A 21,306-nucleotide genomic window follows, 5' to 3' on the forward strand; every position below is an offset into this window, starting at 1 on the left:
GCGAAGGACACCATTATATAAACCTGAAATACAAGGGGGGGGACCCATAATACCTTTTGATATGTCAGCTATTACAAAATAATGGTGATTCAGAGTTGCTCACATTCTGATTATTTATATTTACCTCTATAATTGCTGCATCAATGTAGATCTGTATGCTTGAAAATCCATAATGCCAGTATATTTCAGCTTCACACATTTTGGAAGGGGTTGAACAAATGGCTATGGAAAAAAAATCAAAGCATAAGAAGGAAAATCTAAACTTTGTTAATTATTCAAAAGCATCAAAACTGGGTTGTCATTAGGTTTCTGCACTATACATGCAGATTCTAAAAACTTATGAATTTACTCATCTCCACCATTCTAGATACCATACCAGCATGGATAGATTGCCCTACAATTCATGCAGAGGATCAAGATACTGATGCTCAGAAATTAATAAAATAGCCATGCAGAGCTATACACAATCGGCAAAACAAGTAGTAGCAGATAGCCTTGCTATTGCAAACCACTCCTATGACTGAAATAGGACACAATACGGAGTTCTCTATTCAATGAGTAATGCCAATTGTGCAAGTATCTTCAAAATCTGGGAGATTGCAAACAGGACCTAAAATATGCATGTGGAAAGGATTCCTAAATATCTATTTCTATTAAAACAGTTTTCTCCTATTATAATTGTTGACTGTTTTTTCAAGTCTCCATTTTCAAGACAAGGTCAAACATCTACGTTTTGTACTTTAAAATTAACAAGCACACATATTTTACATATTCATTTATTTAAACTTACCAATTGATGTCGGGAGGATAAAAGATCTTGGAGCCACTACAGTAGGAAATCTGAGGTGATAGGACATGGAATCATTGAAAATGACACCCACAAAGTTTTCTGGGTCCTGAAGACTAGCCTCTTTCATTTCTGCCTCACTCAGAAATTCTTTTGCATCTTCTGCTGCAAAATAGCAAAGTTACTTGATTACTTTTTTGCAGGAAGCTGCCTAATACAGAGTCAAACCATTGAGTCCATCTAGTTCAGAGAGCTCTATGCTGGCTTCGACTAATTCCAGCTATAAAAGCTACTACTGCTAAAGGTACCAGGGGAGCGACAGAAACTGTTACTGTTGAAGGTGACAGAGATCCAGAAAGACATGCTGCTCAGAATGCCCAGAGACTATCAGGGAGATGGGCTGTTTTTGTTGGGGTAAATATTTAATTCATTTTTTTAAATAATATTTTTATTAATTTTCCAACACATATTAAGCACAATACAGTACACTATACGAAGACAAACATACACATAAACACACACAGATATAATTTCACAACCTTCTTTTCATAAATATTACTTCTCCGACTTCCCCGTACCTCTCCTTTCTGCATCCCTATTTCCAAATTTCTTTCAGCAAATCCTCACTTAATTTATCATTTACAGCTGTAATCCTCTTTTTTTCTTAACCTCGCCATTTTAGCACTCATTAATTTCATAATCATTCTTAAGATAAACTTTAAACTTCTTCCAATCTTCCTCCACCGTCTCTTTTCCTTGGTCACGGATTCTGCCAGTCATCTCAGCCAGTCCCATGTAGAGAATCACCTTCGTCTGCCATTCTTCCAGAGTGGGTAGTTCTTGTGTCTTCCAGTACTATGCTATAAGTACCCTTGCTGCTATAGTAGCATACATAAAAAAAGTCCTATCTCTCTTTGACACCAATTGGCTGACCATGCCCAGGAGAAAAGCCTCTTGTTTCTTATGAAAGGTACATTTAAGTACCTTCTTCATTTCATTATAGATCATTTCCCAGAAGGTCTTAATCCTCAGGCATGTCCACCAGAGGTGATAGAAAGTACCTTCAGTTTCATTACATTTCCAACATATGTTATTGGGCAAGTGATAAATTTTTGCAGGTAAATATTTAATTCAAGAGGTGTGGGTTTTTTTTTACTGTTATTGGGACTGTTTTTGTATTTTGTTGTTTGTTAGACCTTTTATGAATTATAATTTTTAGTATATTACCTAGTGATGTGTTTTAATTAGCTTATTGTTTGACTGTTTACATTTTGTTGTATTTTGTAACTTAGTAAATTATGCATATTTTTATATTTTTAGCTGCCTTGAGTGTGGCTTCCTATGGAAAGACAGCACATAAATAAATAAATGGTGATTATTATACTGACGAATTCAGGATTTCAAGCAGGAATCTCTCTTGGACTTCCTGAAGATGTTGAGAATTGAACCCAGGGCTGTCTGTATCAAAGCAGATACTCTGTCATTAAGCTAAGGCCCTCCCCCAATGAGAGCTGTAATTCAACATCTGGAGGGCCACAGGTTCCCTGTAGATGAGCATGGCTTTCTTTTATTTCCAAAATAGGAGGATTTTTTCCATTTTACTTTGCAGCTCAGTTCTGTTCATTAGCCTTGGATTGTGCACTTTATGCTAGATATGGTGCAAGTATCACCCATGAAGCACTGCCAAATCTGGCATTATCATCGCAAAGCAACCTACAAAGAGGGTCAACTCTATTCAGCTTATGGAGGGTGAGGTGGGAAGAGTGTGGAATACATATATAGTGAGCTGGGCCAATAAAATCTTGCTGGTGCCCCATAGATCAATTAAATTGCTGACAGCTCTAAAAGCATTCTTAAAAATGTTAACATAAGAAAACATTATGCAAATTGTGTCACAAACCTATACCCAAATTCTTTCAAGTATCCAGTAATACCCCCAATACAACATAGGGCTCTAATAATTAATATATCAAGAATGGATAAGACAAAAAGTATCTTAGAAAGTTCTCACAGCTCCTGAATTGATACTAAAAATATATAAACGCAGTACAAATAAGAAATAGACAAATTGTTTTAAAATGCCAAAATGACAACTGTGAAACTGAGCTTTAAAAGCACACCACTGTATTGTCTAGTAGTAGTAAAGGGAGTGAATATTTGGCTACATAATTATGTTTAGGTTTTAAAGAGCATTACATCCTTTTTGTTACTTTCTATGTTTAGTATGAGAAATACATGCAACAAACTCAAGCGGTTTAAACTTTTAGTATCTCTGCAATAAGACACATACTTTCCCCAGTAAATTCAAGAAGGAAAACCACACCAGACAAATTGATGAAAGACAGTGCAGAATGACAACTCATTGTACCTTCTGGGCAGTATTCTGAAGTCACTTTATGCATGATTGTTCTTGTCATATTAGTCACTGGTGTGTAGCCAATAATAAATTCAGAGATGCTGGAGCAACTCGTAGAATCAAGATTACAATCTGGAACTTCATCATGTCTTTTGTTTGGCTGAATCATGCTTATTATTATTAGCAAACCTAAAAAGGTAAGTGGAATCAGGACTTCCTGTATATAGGGAACAAATAAGTTAAATGGTAAAAGAAGAAACGAAATGAGAGAGCCACAGTTGCATTTATGCACACAGGCCCAATGAAGACAACCAGCTTAGGTACACATAACAGAGAAGGGGGGCTGCAGCATTTACTACAAAACATAAAGATGAATGAGATATATGTAACAATACATATAACTGCTCAATAGTAAAACCTCAAAGTGGTTTGCAATTCTGCATCATGCGCTATTAATAGTTTAAAAACATATTAGCAACTCTTAGCATTTAAAGAAAAAGAGATTGATGTCTTTATGATATATGGTTTATTTACACATATATACAAACTGAGCCTATGAAGTTCACAGCATTAACACCCCTAAAGTGTCTTGTTTCTCCCTTATCCATAGCTCTGTCTTTGTCTCCCTTAGCCACAGCCTTGGATTCAAACAGAAATCGAACATTTCCTACCCTTTCTCCAGCTTGCTGCTTTACTTCTAGGTCATATCACTCAAAAACTCTACTCCAAACTCTGGCTTTGTCTGTTGACATTTGCCATCTCACACTGAACCCCTTAACAACTCACCACCCAGGCTATCACTTCAGCAGGAGGCTAGTCTGTCTATTCCCAGAATAAGAAGCCTTGATTTAATTTAACACTCACTGGATCCAGGGATTGGAGTGGTCTGGCACACAGCTTAGCACTCCAAACTCATAACAGCATATAAAAAAATCAACTCACCTGAACACTAGCCTTTTTAGTCCTCCATTTAACTAGACAGTTCTTGTATAAAAGAGCTCTGGTCTGTCGCCACACTCCTATTTGTCTCGGAGGATCCAGAGACATTTTTTATGTGTAGCCTGAAAAGCAAAGCAATACATGAGTGCCTTTGCACTTTTAAAAATGCACTTTAAATTAATTTGCACCTTTAAAAATGCCCAACAATAGTTAAAACAGTCAACTCTTACATACTCTTAAAGTTAATATTGGGTCTTTCTGGATGCTCATTCACAAGTTCTATTTTATCCCTCATTTAAATGGCCATAAACATTTACCGTATCCTCATTTAGGAATGAGTCACATTGAAGTAGTCCCCCATTAAGTCAGTTTAAAAGCTACTCTAGGACTTCTTTGATGTTAACCACCACCATTATAATCCCATCACAGATGAAATGGAGTCTTATCTCTTTTCAACAGGCACAGCTATTTTCAAACTGTTCCTTGGTACTTTAAGAAAGCTAAATTCTTTCTCTTGACTCACTCATCACCCAAACACATAGACCCTCACAGTTCTGGTCCTGTGCGTAGAACAAGCCCTCACAGACCCAATCTAGTTCACCCTGCATATGGAGCAAGTAGGAAAGCTAATGTGGTATAGTGGTTAGTGGGCTGTATAAGGATTAGGGAGACTCAAGTTCGGCACAATGTTCACTAGCTGACCTTGGAACAGTCACTTTCTCACATACTAAGTCATCTCACAGAGCTAGTGTAAGGAAAATAAGGAAGGAGTGCATATAGCCTTGAGCTACTTAGAGGAAATGTGGAATATGAAATATATTCAAGAATAAGTAACACTTATGGAAACACTATTGAGGAGGTTCTGAACTTCATTGTCTTTCCTTAGTTTTTCTTCCTAGATTGCACAATTCATCTGTGTCTGAGTGCCACAACTGTTGACCCCTCTCCTGCACTGTGAACATTCACCACATATTTATAGGGTAGTAATCTGGAATTTTTCTAATAGGCAGGCAAGTCACCATACAATCAACATACCTATCACAAGTTCATATTGATTATCCACATAAGCTCCCTCTCCCAAAGGTTCGGTGATAGGGTTGCAAGTAATTCTAAATAAGGAATCTTTTAAGGTATTCTGAAAACTAATAGCTATCAACCATCTGAACAGATTTCCTCACACTTGAAGGAATCAGATATTGCAAGATTCTGAACTTCACCAAGCAATGACTGGCCCACAACAGTGAACTAATTCTAAAGGGCTCCTTCACTAGAGTAGTTCTACCTCAATCCAGATAAGGCACCAAACACATCAAGTGCATGACCTGATCCATGTATCTGTTCTCTCTATATAACAGGACAGTCCAAAGGTTGCCATGGTGGCTATGAAATCCTGAGTCACTCCTTGTATAACAAGGCCTCATGTGGATTATTGCAGCCCGCACTCAGACCAACAGCCCAGAAATCTCCAACATGGTAAAATTGAGACCACCACAGAGATGGTTGGAACCTCAGTGTCTCCTCACAGCCCAACACTGATGGGTAAAAAAACAGAAAAGAAAAAGGAATTACTTTGAAATATAGCTGTTTTGCCTGACCCTAGCCATCTATTCACCTGTGATGCTTTGCAGATAATGCAGCTGGACATCTCCAGGACAAAATAAGACACAGTGTCACACCAGCTAGGTTTCTGTAGCACATGCCAGATCGATCCCTTCATCCAGGATTAAATCCAGGAGAACTTTCCTCTTATATAGCTTGGCACAATCTCCTCCCCACCTCAGGCTAATAAACATACCTCCCTTACTTGCCCAGAATTAGCAACAGATCTTCTCCGCAAAATCCTTCCCATGAGGCAAAAAAAAAAAAAAAACTTTCTACCTTCCTCATGGCCAAAAAACAAAAACAAAAAACCTTTCACCTGAACAGTTTCCACCTTACATCTGTCTGTCAACAGCACCTACTTAAAGGAGTTCCTTGGACAGCAGCCTTTCAGAACAGCCAGGTGTTAAATGTTTAATTAAAAAGTAATGCTTTTAAATTTAAAAGTATTAACCAACCTGTGGAGACTGAAAACAATCTGCTAGGGAGAGAAACGTGCAGGATCCCTGTGTCTCAGCTCTTCTGGGATCCCAAAGTCAAGACATCAGAATCCTGACCCTATATGACGTCTGGCACAAGCCACACCCGTGGATGTGAAAGTCTTAAGATGGACAAGCAAGAACAGGAGTCAGCAGGAGGCTGTTAAAAGACCCCAGGAAGGAAGAAGCACAGCCACGGTGTTCCCACTGGCCCTCAGCCACACTTCAGCTCATCATTGCCTTGCCGTCTCCTGGTTGGCATTTCGGTCCCCAACGTAGCGTCATGCCAATCACATCCTCCTCCTCACTGCAGTCCGGGAAAGGAAGATGACAATTAATAGAAAGCAGCAGCAAGCAGCCTCCAAGGAGCCAGACCAGGCGGTGGCAGCGAGGCAGCTTAATGGGTTGGACCTAAATGGCAGCCCAGAGAGGAGAGGATTCAAGCAGCAGCAGCAGCAGCAGCAGGCAATCCTAAAACCCAAGGAGGCAGGCAGGTACTGGAGCAGAGGAGCAATGAAAAGGAGGGGATAATGGGGATAAGAGAAACAGCGCCTGTTTCCTCGCTGGCCTTCATCCCGCCCTAAGCTCTCTTTTTTTTCCTATTCACTGTGTCTCCAAGCGACGCCTGACTGAGTCGATTTGAGGGATGCATTAGGGCGCTGGCTCCATGCCCGAAAAGGCAACCCATGCACCAGCCTCTGCGACGCCTTTCAAAGCACGAAGGTCGGTTCCTTGCCCCTCAAGCCAAGGGCAACAAGGCATTTGGATAAGGTGCAGCTGCTGCTGCTGCTGTGGTGGGACAGCCTCCCAGCCCCATGGGCGTATCCAGGGGGGAGGGAGCTGCTTCCCTTAAATCAATACAAATATGAGGTCTCGTCCCCCCCAAAATCCTGGCCACGCCCATGCGCCCCCCCTCCAAAAAACACAAAAGCCTCTCCTCCCTTTTATCACCAGAGTGGCGGGGGCCACCAAGTCAGATGGGCGGGGTGCATTAATTTTAATTATTGTTATTTTTATTATTCCCCCACACTAACGTATCCTGCCTTCCCTCGCTTGCTTTCCCCTCATGGATGCTTTAGCTGAGAACCCTTTGCTTTGCAAACGGGGTTGGGCTAGATGACCCCTCGGGGTGCCCCCTTCCAACTCGACGATTCCAGCATCCCTCCCTTTCGCCTCACCGCAGCGTCGCTCCTCCTCACGGCGGTTTCCTTCCCGTGCCACCGCTCCCGGCCTGCGCGCGCAGCAGCTGCCTCCGGGTGGGAAGAAGGCCTTTGCGTCAGGCCGGAGCCTCCCGGCCGAGCAGCGAGCGGCGGCGTCTCTCCAGGCCCCGAGCGGCGGGAGGGAGGGGAACGCGGGAGCGGCAGCTACTTCCCGCCGGCGCCGCCCTTCTCCACTCACCTGCGCCTTTGGTGAGGGGACCAGGGAGCCGAGCTCACCTGTCCTTGGGGGGGCGGGGCGCCTTAGCTGCCCTAAGTCGTCGGTAGAGCCGCCTGTACTGCGGCCAATAAGCAAATTAACCGTAGCCAAGGGCTATTCAATTAACTGAGGTTCTCAATCAACTGAGGTTCTGCCCTCCCCCCTCAATGTGTGTGTGCAAATTAACCAAGGGGTACTCAATTAACTGACTTTCTTCCTTCACCCAGCAGAAGCCTCTGTTAATGTCCTCTTCTTGTTATTGTTAATGCTATTTTTACCCGTGATTTCCCAGAAACTTCTGCTGTTTTCCCCCCAACAAAAATCCCAGCTACACCCATATTAACTTCAAGTATTCATTTGAATTATTCCAGACCCTCCCTATTTTCCAGGGACATCTCTGATTTAGAGAAGCCGTCCCAGCTTCTAATTTGAGTCCGAAATGTCCCGCTTTTCCTTAAGACGTCCTATTTTTACTGGAGAAATGTCGGAGGGTATGGTCAGATGTCCCCATCTTCATTGAAGAAATGCCAGAGGGTATGGAGTTATTTGACACCCTCCCAAGCAGTCTGAAGGCAATCCTGTATAGGTTGTTTTTTTGAATGTTTACTGTATTATATTTTTTAAATATGTTGGAAGTAACCCAGAGTGGCTGGGGCAACCCAGTAAGATGTGTGGGGTATAAATATTAAAATTATCATTATGGAATCGGACGTCCCTATTTTCAACCGAGAAGCGTTGGAGGGTATGTTACTCTGAAGCGAGGTTCCTTAGAATATGGCCTCTTTGCCTTAAACAAGAGGTGCAGGAGGGAGGGTGAGGGGAACTGATAACTGATTACTGCTAATGAGACTTTTTATTTAGCTCTGTACCACTGCTCTTCCTTCATGAGCATGAAAAGCTTGTTTGGATTCCGAAAAACCCTTTCTGAAAATCTGAAATGAAGAGATGCACCATCGCGGTGAGAAGAAAATTTAGATTCACTATTTGTGTAAAGTGGGTTCTTGCGTTCAGGAGGAGTACTGTAGTTCCAAATGTGTGGAGTTAAATAAAAAGTCACCAGGTAACTGTGTTCGGAGGTTTGCATGCAGCTTTGAACAGCAAGTCCTGCATTGTTTGGCATTGCTTCTGAAAAGACTCCTGGCAGTTTTAAAAGTGATTTGACACAGAGGGGGATAGGCACAACGGCTCAAAAAACACAATACCAAATGCATCTCAAGACATCTGGAACTAGACAGACGAAAATAAACAAGTACATAAGAGTCTGCTGTATCTAACCATTGGCCCAACAACCCATCATTTTGTTCTCAGTGTGACCAGCCAGGCACCTACGGGAAGCAGAAAAGTGGTTCTTCACACAGTGCATCCTCAAACTATGAAATTTGCTTCCATAACATGACATGTTGGAACACCAACTCATATGGCTTTAAAAATGGATTAGAGGATCCTGTCCATGATTACATCTTATGAAGGCCAAATTACCTTAGCTATATTCCTCCAGTAACTTAGCTATACATATTATTAGTTATAATGACTATATTAACACTAAAACCCAGCCAGATGTTGCTGTTGTTTAGTCATGTCCGACTTCGTGACCCCATGGACCAGAGCACGCCAGGCACTCCTGTCTTCCACTGCCTCCTGCATGCTGGTAGCTTCGAGAACACTATCCAACCATCTCATCCTCTGTCGTCCCCTTCTCCTTGTGCCCTCCATCTTTCCCAACATCAGGGTCTTTTCCAGGGAGTCTTCTCTTCTCATGAGATGGCCAAAGTATTTTTACTATATTACTTCTGAATACCAAGTTCCTAACAAACCACAAGCAATGAAGTGCTCTTAGGCTTCTGGGCCGCTTCTGGGCTTCCCATTGGCATCTGGCTGGTCATTGTGAGAACAAACTACTGAATTATATAGACATTTGGTCTGACCCAGCTTCTGATTTCCCCATAAAGCAGTCAGCAGTATGATTTACTGACCATTTTAATATTATTGATTGCATAATTCAAACACTTCAGTCATGGCAGGAAGGCCAGATACAAAAAGTGCTTTAAGACAAGATTCCAGTAGCGATGCAGTGCTGATAGTTTTGAGTCTAATAATTTGCCATCACACATAACAACAAATGCTTTAATGCTAGCAGAAGCGAAGTCCCCTGCCCTCCAGAGAAGGGAGCGGGAAGATGGAAGACATATGGGTCGGTGTGGCTGGGGTCACTCAGTTCTGTGAAGTGGCTACCCTATCACTTGCAGTCTCTGCTCACAGCCATATTAGCTCATCCCTGGTTGGTCTATGGATGGGGCAATCAGGGCAGACCAGAGGGGAGACTTCTTTCTGGACCACTTAGACTTAAAGCCTAGAGGGAGCCAATATGAGGTGAATACCGTGTGGAATTTTACCTTCTAAGTTTTAGCTGGGTGCTTTGTTTTCTTCAGCACCACCTTTTATTTTCGATTCTCGTTTCTATCAAAACTGTCTTGGGGTGCAGGCATAGGGCAGGGACCATATTTGGGGGAAACCCTTCAGATACCTCTCAGTTCCTCTCTGAGATGGCATGAGGTTTGTGAGGGTAAGCAGCCAGAGCTGTTTAAATTGTCTGCTCTTGTCTGATGCCATTCTTCCTTCCTGTGTCCCTCAGCAGGTAAGCTGGGGGCATTCAGTGCGAGCAAACAGGCTGTCGGTAACACTGGAATGTATATGTATGAGAGCAGATTTATGGAAGCTGTAAGCATTCAAGTGCAGCTTGTTATATCCAAGTCCTGTGTTAGTCCTCATCTTCAGTTTCCTCCTACTCTGCTTCCAGCTGCCGGCACAAAAGTGCTTCAGCGCTGTTAGCATTATAATTCAAATAAATTATTCAAATCTTTAAATTGTAACAGCATGCCCACCGGAATATCCACCGTGGGTACTTAGTCACCCATTAGCATCCATCAAGATTAAGGAACTACAGTACATCCGAAATGTGCACACAGTCCTCTTCTTGCACTCAACATTTTTGCACTACTCATTGCTGAATCAGTGCCATCTAAATCGCCTCTACACTCTCTTTCATCTTTGGGAACCCCCCACCCTCCCCAAGACCAACTCTCCCAAACCAACTCCCACTTAAAAGCTTTTCCTTGTCAGATAATTCATTTGCAGCTCACTGTTCATGTAGTAATAAGTCCTGGAAATCGATTTTGTTTCCTTTGTACTATTTTTCTTCCCCCAATCTGTTCTATCCTTATAGGTGTCTCCATAGGAATTGGCAAAGGAGTGTCCACTCTCCCCCTGCTGCCTTGCCAGGGGCACAGGTCCCCAGTAAAGGAGAAATCCTGGTGTGGAAGAAGAAATGTAGTTGATTTACGTGAGACACTAAGCTGTCGTTAGTTAAAGCTCATTTTGCAACTTGCAAATAGCCCTTTAAGGAAGACATCTTTGCTTTAGAATAGGCAACGCCTGCCCTTCAACTTATTTCTCTCCCCTCAAATCTGACTTTCCCCTTTCACATCCCTAACATTAGAACAGCTGTTCATACCTCTGCAGGCTAAGTAATTTGCACTCTGGTCTTCACCTCCTCGCTACCAATTTCAAGTTAAAGATAATCGTAGAGAACCAAAGCTACATATCTAGTGCAGTGGAAGATTAAACCAATTCTTAAAAGCCCCCAAAGTCTCATTTAAGAGAGTCTTGCTCAGAAACATGTTTTTGCTTACATACCTCTTTTGTAAATTTGGGAGTGACGAAGCTTTCCTAGGCTGCATACAGACTATACTTTTGAAGCATGTTTAAAGCACCCCCACAATTATAGTACTTGACATCAAAATGCCCGCCTGCATTTCCCCCCATTCAATCCAGATTTACCACTTCTGGGGGAAATCTGCCTGGTTAAAATACCAACCAGTCAGCAACAACCTGTTTGTGGTATCTCAACCATCTTTTTAAAGTACTGAGCCCCCTAAAACAATAGCAGCACAACTTTGACTTGTGTAAAAACCCTTCTCCCAATTTTCTTCAAACAGAAAGGCATAACAAATCCTGCGAATGAAAATTGTGCTTGAGAAACAGCCTTCCAACATCAAAAATAACATGATTTTATAGCAACAAGATTTTGGAGGATCATTCATCATATTTACACATAGTTTTCCGCATCTTAGTTTAGCGTTTCTTCTGTGCATTTAGCAAAGTCAGAATCGAAGTAGCAATAGCAAGAGTCTCTAGAACCTAATGGAAAAATTGACTTTTTGTAAGAGTACATGCTGAAGCAACAGTAAGTCTGCTAGAATCCGGCATTTAACTTTCATACTATAGTGCTTAGTCAAAGGTTAACATTCTTTAATTAAGTACAGATATTTTAGGCCTTTGCATGGAATTCAGCTTACACTAGGGGTGTGCTAATGTGATCTCCTCTTTTATCATTTTTGAAGAATTCTCTTTATATCCCAATCATAAATTGATTACATTCAAGTATGGCTATACGAAACATAGATCTTTATTACTTCCCAGTGATATTGGAACAGCTTCGTTATGTTTTTCCATAGTTATCATCATCAACATCACAATAAATACAAGGTTGTGGTGTGCGTGGGTACAATTTCACTGTCAAGGAAAGACCTTGAAAACTGAACACAGAAAAGTTTGCCTGCAAAAAGTGGTAGATCTTAATGTGTTGAAACTCTCAACAGAAATAACCACAATGATGCAACAGTTCAACATGCTATAGGAATGTACAAATAGATTTAGCTATTTGGTTTTCACAATCTGCATTTGTAAACGTGAAAGAAACCTATTTCTTTAAACTATTTAAATGTATTTGTGCATGCAGTATAGGCTTCTGTGCAACTTGCAACAGTGACACAATTTAGACTTACCATTCAAAACAAACAATTTATATACCTGGCAGCCTTATACTACACTTTATGTACATGTATTTGGATTTTGTTGACTAATGTGTGGTTGTTCAGAGTGGTTTATAATGTAATCCTACACAGCCTTAAAGTGCAATATATTTCTGGGACTTGACCCAATAAATCTCTCTTCTAAACTAGTGAAATGCTGATTATGCCCAACTGACCTGCAGTGCTATAAGATCATGTGGCTGGTATTTAGCCCATACAACACAAAAGGAAAGGGGCCTGGAGATGGGGGCTAGTGCATAAATGCACCAGTCGTTAATTCTGATGCAAAACTTGCTTTAAAAAAGCATTAAAAATTGCAAACTGACAATGTAGATTCTAACTCAAATAGTGCATAGCTTCATTTAAATGGGTTTGGATGTGGCAGTACTGGGGCCCTGTACTGACAGAGAGGGTCCAAGCTGTCAGAAAGGTGTCTCCTTGGCCATGGAGAGGGCAGAAGACATGATTGCTGGTAATTGACCTAGTGAAAAGCACACGGATGGGGTGCTTTTGGTGAAGAATGGGCGTGGTTAGGGACAGACACAGTTCCACATAGACCAGACCCTATAGCTGCTGGCCACACCCTCACAACCTGGCAAATCCCATCGAAAGGTCTGGTGGAAGGGAAACCCAGAAAGACACAATCGAATGTGTCAAAACCAGACTTCCCAGTTTGCCCTCCCTCCCTCATCCATGTGGCAGAACCAGACAGCCAACCACTGCAGTACATTGGATACAAACCTGTGACGTGTCAAACCCTACTCAGAATGTCAGAACAGGTAAAAGTGCATGAGGCTATGCTTCTGGCTGTGGACTTGGAACTTGAGGGAGTGGGGGGTTCTGGTGAAAGGGCATTTTGCACAGAACATAAACAGAAGGCACTTTGTTCAAAGCCTGCCTCATGGGGCAAAGCTAACACTACTCTTGGGCTTCCCAACCAGGCTTTTTAGCAGCAGCTCTACAGATAACAGGACCCAGCAGGAAATGACACAAAAAAATGATAACCGGGTTGGAGGGGATTTCACACAGCGAAAGCTAGGCCAGAAAAAGGGAGCATGTCTTTGTAGCAAACGACAGAGCCCCCTGCAACCCATGGACGACCACAGGCCCCATTTTATGTTTTTATTGCTGTAAACCGCTTTGATATATATTTTTGTGATACAAATGTAAATAAAATAAACTTCTGCTACTCCGCTCAGGTTGCAGATGTAAGAGCCAACATGCACACGTCATTCTAGGGGGATCCCCAACAAGGTGCATATTTTGTTTGACTGTGTAGCTGATTCCATCGTAGCAATAAAGGGCTTTTAAAAAAATGATCTGCCTGTTGTCGTGTGTTTTGGTGGTGTGAGTGCTGCGTTTAGGGACCTGAAGTGGAAATGACAAGGTGTTGATTGTTTGACTGTGTAGCTGGTTCCATCGTAGCAATAAAGGGCTTTAAAAAAATGATCTGCCTGTTGTCGTGTGTTTCAGTGGTGTGAGTGCTGCGTTTAGGGACCTGAAGTGGAAATGACAAGGTGTTGATTTCCACCCAGCTGCAGCACTGCTGGTGCTAAGTGTATTTACAGTATCACAGTGAGTGTGAGTGTCATGTGTTGTCTGGTCATGTGTGTACTGGGTGGATCAGCCTTTGCTGCTGGGAACTGTGTCTGAATTTGCTGCTGTGGGTGGGGTTATCATGGACGTGTCCTTGTGCCTTCTGATGCTCTTGTTCCCCTTTTCTCAGCCATCATACAATGGGGACTGTATGAAATGGGAGTCTGTGATGCCAGAACTGCCAATGTTCCTGTCCCCGGGCAGACTTCCTTACTTTGGGTTGCACAGTATGATCAACTTGAGCACTTAACATACAAAGAAAATTCCAATATGAATTTCCCCAGAAGTTTGAAGAAGATTAAATAAATGCTAAGTATTCTATTTTGTGGTTTATTACAAGTTGAGGTGTACCTGAGCTTTGAGCCACCTGAATAATACCTGCTAGTCTAGGGAACTGCTATCTCTTATGATTTAGCTTACACAAAAATGTGTGCAAACTGACAGGAGTTACCAGGTTGAACCGGAACCATGTCAGTATGGTCTTTAGCAAAAATCTCCTCTGAAAAATATCCATATAAACCGATTACTATACTGTAGACTGCTCAGTGGTGTCGCAAAATGTTCTCCCTACAACTTCAGAGGTGGTTCTTGAAATCAAGCTTCATGAACTGCAGCACATTTAAATGCCTTGCAATCATAAATTTTAAAAATCTGTAGTTCTGCTAAAGAGGATACCACATACTTGTACTGACTGATGAAATTTGGTATATGAAATTCTAGAGTAGAAAGCATATATTGCACCCAAAAAATTAAATTCTAATCTGCCCTCCTTCTGCCATGGCTACAAAACATTTCACATAAAAAGAGCAAGTCATAGATAAAAGACATTTATAATGTTGATGTATGTAAGGCAAAGAAGGTGAATAGGCTCCATTTTGCATTTTTAGGTGAAATCAGTGTTATTTATACTTATAATTGTTTGGGAATATGTTTCCGATTCACTGTGCTCATACACATTCCAAAAGAAGGAAACAAAGACGGGGGGGGGGGGGACAGTCCTTTAAAAAAAAGTTGAAGAATGAAACAGGTAAAATTCTACAACGCGGACCAGATCAGAAAACCACTCTCTCCTGCGCTCGTTCCCACCAAAGTGTGCTGTTTAGTGTTCCAAAACCACTGTCTTCCTCCTCTTGCTCTTTTGCGAGTTCCACAAATACCTAAAACAAGTAAGAGCTTCATGAATATGTTAAATTACAACCACAATGCATGTGAGAATTTTGCAGGCAAAATGGTAGCCCAAGTTAATAGAGAGTTTGAAATCTCCACAAGCAGTAAACCAAGACTAAAACTTTGGTTGCAAACCACAAGTCTGCGTTTAGATGTATCACTAGGCCAAAGAATGGCTTAGCTTTAGTTAGTAGAGAAGAAGCAGGAGTGTTGCGGCAATGATATTTGCTCCCAGAACCCAAACATTGGCACATTTGTGCTAAGCCATGGTTTGGTCCAAAAATTATGTGTCATGTTAATTTACAAAACTTTTGTGAACTTGGAAAGCTATAATAAAATCATGGCCAGATATGAGAGGTGTGAATGTTTTCTGTGACCATGTTTTCTGTAAATATAGCTAGTTTACACAAGCGAACAATTGATTTTACCAAATATAAATTTGAAAACTGTGAAACAATGTTCTGTGGCACGTTGCATTATATTTTTGAAAAAGTCTGTTTAAATTACCTGTTCAAGTGTTGCTTGAGAGAAGCTGTACTCTTCAACATCAAACGCATGTTTTGCTGTTAAAAGTGATAGAAGGAACTCCTTACTCCTCAATAGTAATCAATTATACATCAAAAATTACTTTACATCAACATGCATTTTAAAATGAAACCCGTCTCTCAACATCAGTAAAAATAGAAAACACTGATCAATCTGAAGGTCATAAGCATTAAGATGTGCACATCCTAAAGCTCTTAGCAGTTTCTGGCTCCCGCATATACAGACACATTGGGGTACATGTACCCTGCTGTTCCCTAAGATTCCAGTGACCAGGAAAGCCACTGTGTGCATTGCAGTACAGTATACAGTGGTACCTTGGTTCTTGAACAGCTTAGTTGTCGAACAAAACTCCCAAACAATGCAAACCTGGAAGTAAGTGTTCTGGTTTTCAAACGGTTTCGGGAGTCTAACAGACTCCCGGAATGGATTAAGTTTGAGAACCAAGGTACCTCTTCTGCACATTAGGAGCTTCCAGACAACTTTAATGTTTAAGGATGCAAGCACTAGTCGAGCATTGTGTATGGCTGTGAGAAGACAACAAGTTAATGCATCAAGAGGAAATCCTGTACCTCTTTAAATGCTCTAAAAGTTAACAGACTTCAATGTGTCTCAGGAAGGCAAATCAGGAAGGCAACATATCCACTGACCAGGGGTTTGGATAAGGGAATATATTATTTACAGAGAGAATTGTGATTCTAAGAGACGTGATGATGGGGGTGGTGATTGACAAGATGAATTCAGGTTAAGATGAATTCAGGTTAACAGGTGGTTTGGATAGAAAATTGAGAATCAGATGGAGGTTCTACTTAGTAAATTGTTACTTCACCTTCCTCCAGTTTAGAAAACGATAATGCAAGTGAGTGGACATCTTCCTTTGGGATTTTGTAAGCCAAAATAGATTCAAAACTGCAACAAAGATAAAACAGGCATCAGCGCATTCAGCAACAACTAAGCAGAAATGAAAACCACCAGTGGCTTAAGTAATGTTACTGGAATTAAGCATAAAATGTTGTAATACGCCTGAACAGGCTATTGTTTTGGATCAGACTGCAGCTTTTATCTGTTCTATCAACTTATTTGTAACACAGCCAGTTGAGGGTCCTACAAAGAAAAGTACCAATCAAAGTGATTTGCAAAGAGAAAACCAAACATAACAAGCAGATCTTAGCTGCCTGTCAGGGACCCAAGCAAACTTTTCTGCCAGCCACATCAACCACAGTCTACTTTGGGTCTATAACAAACACATATAACTGTATTTACAGTAACAAGCAATATGGTTGCAATAATGAGTGTCCAAATGTAAGTAGGAGGACAGGCATGAAAATACCGGCCTAAACCTGCATCAGCGCCCGATTTATGACTCAAGTGAAGACCAGAGAAAAATTCCCACTCTAGTCTATTTCCGAAATCCCTTCCCAAGGCTACCTGCTGTAGAGCTGATCAGCTGGAAGTCAGGCATTTGTTGTGACCAACCTGTGGGCTAAGTTCTGTGTCACTGTTGCCAGGTGTGTTGCCAACTGACCAATGAATCCTCACTTTTCATCCCCCCTCCCCATGTTGTGCACTTTGGGGTGTTGAGGGAAATCAAGCTTCTTTTTGTTAGTTTAATACCCAGACCTCTTACATGATTTGCTTTTTTACCTTTCCTGGTAAGTTCCATTTGGAAAGATGCGCAGAATCTCCCTCTGAAGATACTCCTTCTTCTCTGTAAGTGGCACATGTCTCAGTTTCATTTCTAAGAAATATCCTCTGCCAAATTTACTCTTGAGATGTTGAACTGTACCAATGCATCTTTGGGGGGGGGGGGGAGAAAAGGCAGGCAGGCAGACAAAGGCGAACTTAATGTCAAAATCTTTCATGATATTTTAATGCAAAAGCCCAAGATGCTTTTATTCAAGATATCCCAAAGACGCAGAGGAGGTACCTTAATTTTCCAGACACCAGGATTGCGACACGATCACAAACAGCCTCTGCTTCTTCCATATAGTGAGTTGTCAGAATGGCTGCTCTCTCTTTACTTTTAAAAGCTGCACGAATTGCTTTCCTGTCAGATGTAATAAATAGTGGAAAAGTGGAGTGGCTAACTTGCAAATGGTTCACTTTTTTTAGTATTTCTCTATGGAGTAGCATATAATGGACATAAAGTCATCTGCTGGACTTTCCATCAGCTGGAGATTCAGTTAAATACAAATCTCTCACACACCCCAATAGTTTCACCATATCCAAGTATTTTTGTGCCCATTCTCCAGGGATGACAGGTAGGTCTCGCGCACTGGCCATAGGTTACAATTTACACAATACTCTGATAAATCCTTTCATTGGAGTATGTGGAAAAAATGGCACAAAACTCCCTTTTCTGATACTGCGGAGTTGAAAGTTCTTGATAATCAGCAGGAGGGTTCTTAAGAGATTGGAGTTTACCGTGGGTAGCACAATATTTCTATTTCTCAACTTTCTGATGATTCTGAGGTGGCAGAGGTAGCTGAGGTTCCCTAAGATACCTGCCACCTACTTTGTCCATTTTCCTTTGTCCAAAATTACCCTGGGCATTCGGGGGCGGGGGAGGCAGCAGTAATAATAATAATAATAATAATAATAATAATAATAATAATAATAGAATCAGTGTTATTTTGTGTTGCAACTATATTATGTTCCTGCTGTCAATGTTTGTTCACCGTGCTGATTTTTCAGATGATTATTCCAGGTTTTGCTAGCTGCATTGAAAGTGATGAAGTAAGCGGTGAGATGTAATTCTAAACAAAACGCTGTGATGCTCCCTTCTAAAACACATTCTCCATGTTGTTTGGTATTACTCACCACATATGTTGCTTTGCTTTGGGGTCCATACCAGTAGACGGCTCATCTAGTAGAGTAATACGAGGGTTACCAAGCATACTTAAGGCAAAACATAGCTAAAATAAGAAAGTAGGAAAGAAAGATTAATTTGATGGCCATGTGTACTCTACAGATGAAGAAAACATGTGCACACACTGAAACTACATTGACTTTAATCCTCAAAGTGTGCAAACACTTGGAAACCCTCAAAGGGGATATCCAAGCATTCAAGGTGCAATGGCAATCTTCCTATCTACTGCTCTCTATCTTTCTCCAAAGTGTGGGGGGTGGGAGAGTCTCATTTTGGGGGAGCTGAAGTAGGTGGTAAGTAGAGGAGGGCTCCAACAACTGCCAGGGGAACCCATTCAGCCTTCCATTGGGAGGGAGTAGAAGAAGAAAGACAGATTGGGTTTGTTTGTTTATTTAAAGGAGGAATCAAGTGACATTGAAAAGTAAGAGAAAAGAGTCTCAGAGAAAAAAGGCTTACTTGGCGGGGGGAGCTGGCAAGGGAGAAAAACCTTGCTGTGCATGTGGAATTGCAAATGCTGGAGACTAAATAGACAACCATGCCACGAAGAAACCCAGCATAAATTGCCAGGAACTGACACACCACTCACAGAAAGATGGAAGGAAGGTTAACTAAAAAGCAAACAACCACTACAGTGCTACCTTGGTTCTCAAACGCTTTGGTTCACAAACTCCGAAAACCCAGAAGTAAGCGTTCCGGTTTTTGAATGATTTTTGGAAGCCAAATGCCCAATGCTGTTGTCGGCTATTGTTTCCAGGGCGCCTGCACCAATCAGAAGCTGTGCCTTGGTTTTCAAACATTTCGGGTCAAATGGACTTCCAGAACAGATTAAGTCTGGTGCTTTTGTTTTTGCTAGTTATTTTGCATTTTTGTTTTTGAGGCTTTTTCAGTTTATTTCTTTTTGTGACTGTGTGGAACCCAGTTCAGCTACCGATTGATTGATTGATTGATTGATTGATTGACTGACTGATTGTGTGACTGCGAAAATGGATAAAAGCCTCCCATCCAAAGAATGACTATCATCAGTGCAGGGAAGAAAAAATAAATTTTCGTTTTATCATCTATAATACTGTCTTATTGATTTTATAGTACAGTACATTATTGCTTTCATTTTATGGATCAATGGTCTCATTAGATAGTAAAATTCATGTTAAATTGCTGTTTTAGAGGTTGTTTTTAAAAGTTTGCATTACTTTCTATGGGAAAGCATGCCTTGGTTTTGAAACAGTTTGGTTTTGGAACGGACTTCCAGAACAGATTAAGTCTGAGAACCAAGGTACCACTGTACTGTGACTGAATGGGCTGAGGGAGGGGGAAAGAGGCACTATGACATTAAAATCTCAGAATGGACAGGAGGTTTTGTACATTGAGAGGCAATCTACTTCCTCAATTCTGTATTTTCTGCCTTTGGACAATAGATGTCAGTATCTACCCATCTGATGGATGATCACCTAGGGAGACAGGCATTTTTCATTCTCAATTGAGCTCTCCTCCACTTGCTACCATGTCCACTTCTTGCAAGGTGAGATTTTATTGTTGTTGGGGAAGAGGTAGGCAGAGAATGGAGTCTGAGAAAAATCAAGGCAGAGGGCTGCTTGCTTACATCAGTTTGAACAGGGGGTGCTCCTACAGTCAAATGCCCGTTTATTTCATGTAGCATGAATTAGAAATGCAACGTTTTAAAGCGATAAAATACCTTCCGTTTGATTCCTGCTCCAAGTTTCTTTGTCCTTTTCTGAAGATGTTCCTTGAAGTCAAGTGCACTGGAAACGCTGCAGAAAACCACATGGCCAACATTTTTGTAGTCTAGAAAGGGGTGTCACTACAGTATTAAGCATTCTAAAAAGCCTACATGAGAGAACATCAATAAATTCATTATACGCTCATTATATCTTTTTCAATGTGCTAGTGAGATTTATGTGATTTACCTGGACAAAAGTAGTAAAACAAACAGTACCTGGTGAAAACTGTCCAATAAAGGAAGAAGGGCATGGAAGATGGATTTAGCAGCTCTCAGAGAATCCTTTTCCCCTGCCCACCCCCTGTGAACTGTCCAGTATCTTAAAACTTAGAGCAGTTCCTGGTATGTATTTGCTACACCACTCTGAGGTTTCTAAATCTTATTTCTTTCTGGGTTTATCTCCCTTTTGAGCCATTTGTCAAGTGTAAAGGAAACACCTCTGTTAAATATTGTATGTACCACTTTAATACTTGAAAGCTGCATTTTAAAGGGACATGCTAAGTTTTACAAGTACAATTTGATCACAATCAATTAAAGCTTTTATACTTTGCAATTAAGTAAGATACCCATACCCAAGGATGGGGGGAAATAGACTACTGTGCAACAAGTGTTCAAAATAAAATATTTACCATTTTATGACTTCATTCATGTCGCTTTCATTCATTCCTTTGATAGCACCATAAATTTCAAAATGCTCCTGCAATGTAATATCAGGCCAGAGTGGGTTTGTCTGAGGACAGTATCCCACAAATCTCATGGAACTATCCTCATTATTCTCACCTAAGGAATAATCTCCCATCAGCACCTGTGGATATACCAATCCTTAGTTAACATTTTCACCTTGTTGTTGTCATTATTATTATTGATGTATTTATTTAAAACATTTCTATACCGATTAATAATTAGCGTTCCAACATGGCGTACATAAAAATAAACTACACAGTCT

At 41.1% G+C, this 21,306-nt stretch overlaps 2 protein-coding genes and 1 long non-coding RNA gene across 10 annotated transcripts in view; 1 reads left to right on the top strand and 2 right to left on the bottom strand.

Annotated features, from left to right (window-relative positions):
- The window catches only part of LOC309363334 (cholesterol transporter ABCA5-like), a 51,608-nt gene extending 44,289 nt beyond the window's left edge, over positions 1-7,319 (bottom strand). The window contains exons 1-6 of one of the 4 annotated variants that reach the window (XM_081899529.1): positions 7,189-7,319; positions 6,140-6,467; positions 4,086-5,034; positions 3,156-3,360; positions 791-952; positions 125-222 (exon numbers count right to left, since the gene is read on the bottom strand). In XM_081899529.1, the coding sequence (XP_081755655.1) occupies positions 125-222; positions 791-952; positions 3,156-3,360; positions 4,086-4,190 (570 nt within the window). In that variant the 5' untranslated portion in view covers positions 4,191-5,034; positions 6,140-6,467; positions 7,189-7,319. Of the gene's footprint in view, positions 1-124; positions 223-790; positions 953-3,155; positions 3,361-4,085; positions 5,035-6,139; positions 6,880-7,188 lie in introns of those variants that run through there. The other 3 variants (XM_081899528.1, XM_081899527.1, XM_081899530.1) reach the window with 3 other exon arrangements.
- Positions 7,320-7,483: 164 nt separating this feature from the next.
- Positions 7,484-15,028, top strand: LOC309363587. Its single transcript, XR_014165442.1, has 2 exons — positions 7,484-7,569; positions 10,800-15,028. It is a non-coding gene; the product is annotated as an uncharacterized lncRNA (long non-coding RNA).
- Positions 12,024-21,306, bottom strand: part of LOC309363333 (cholesterol transporter ABCA5-like) — a 62,603-nt gene continuing 53,320 nt past the window's right edge. For all 5 annotated transcript variants that reach the window (XM_081899522.1, XM_081899523.1, XM_081899525.1 and 2 more), the window contains 8 exons: positions 20,990-21,165; positions 20,316-20,391; positions 18,574-18,668; positions 17,681-17,800; positions 17,398-17,547; positions 16,583-16,662; positions 15,718-15,773; positions 12,024-15,200 (listed from right to left, as the gene is read on the bottom strand). In XM_081899522.1, the coding sequence (XP_081755648.1) occupies positions 15,096-15,200; positions 15,718-15,773; positions 16,583-16,662; positions 17,398-17,547; positions 17,681-17,800; positions 18,574-18,668; positions 20,316-20,391; positions 20,990-21,165 (858 nt within the window). In that variant the 3' untranslated portion in view covers positions 12,024-15,095. The remainder of the gene's footprint in view (positions 15,201-15,717; positions 15,774-16,582; positions 16,663-17,397; positions 17,548-17,680; positions 17,801-18,573; positions 18,669-20,315; positions 20,392-20,989; positions 21,166-21,306) is intronic.

This window comes from Podarcis melisellensis, assembly GCF_964234715.1.
Source record: "Podarcis melisellensis genome assembly, chromosome: 2".
Lineage (NCBI taxonomy): Eukaryota > Metazoa > Chordata > Lepidosauria > Squamata > Lacertidae > Podarcis > Podarcis melisellensis.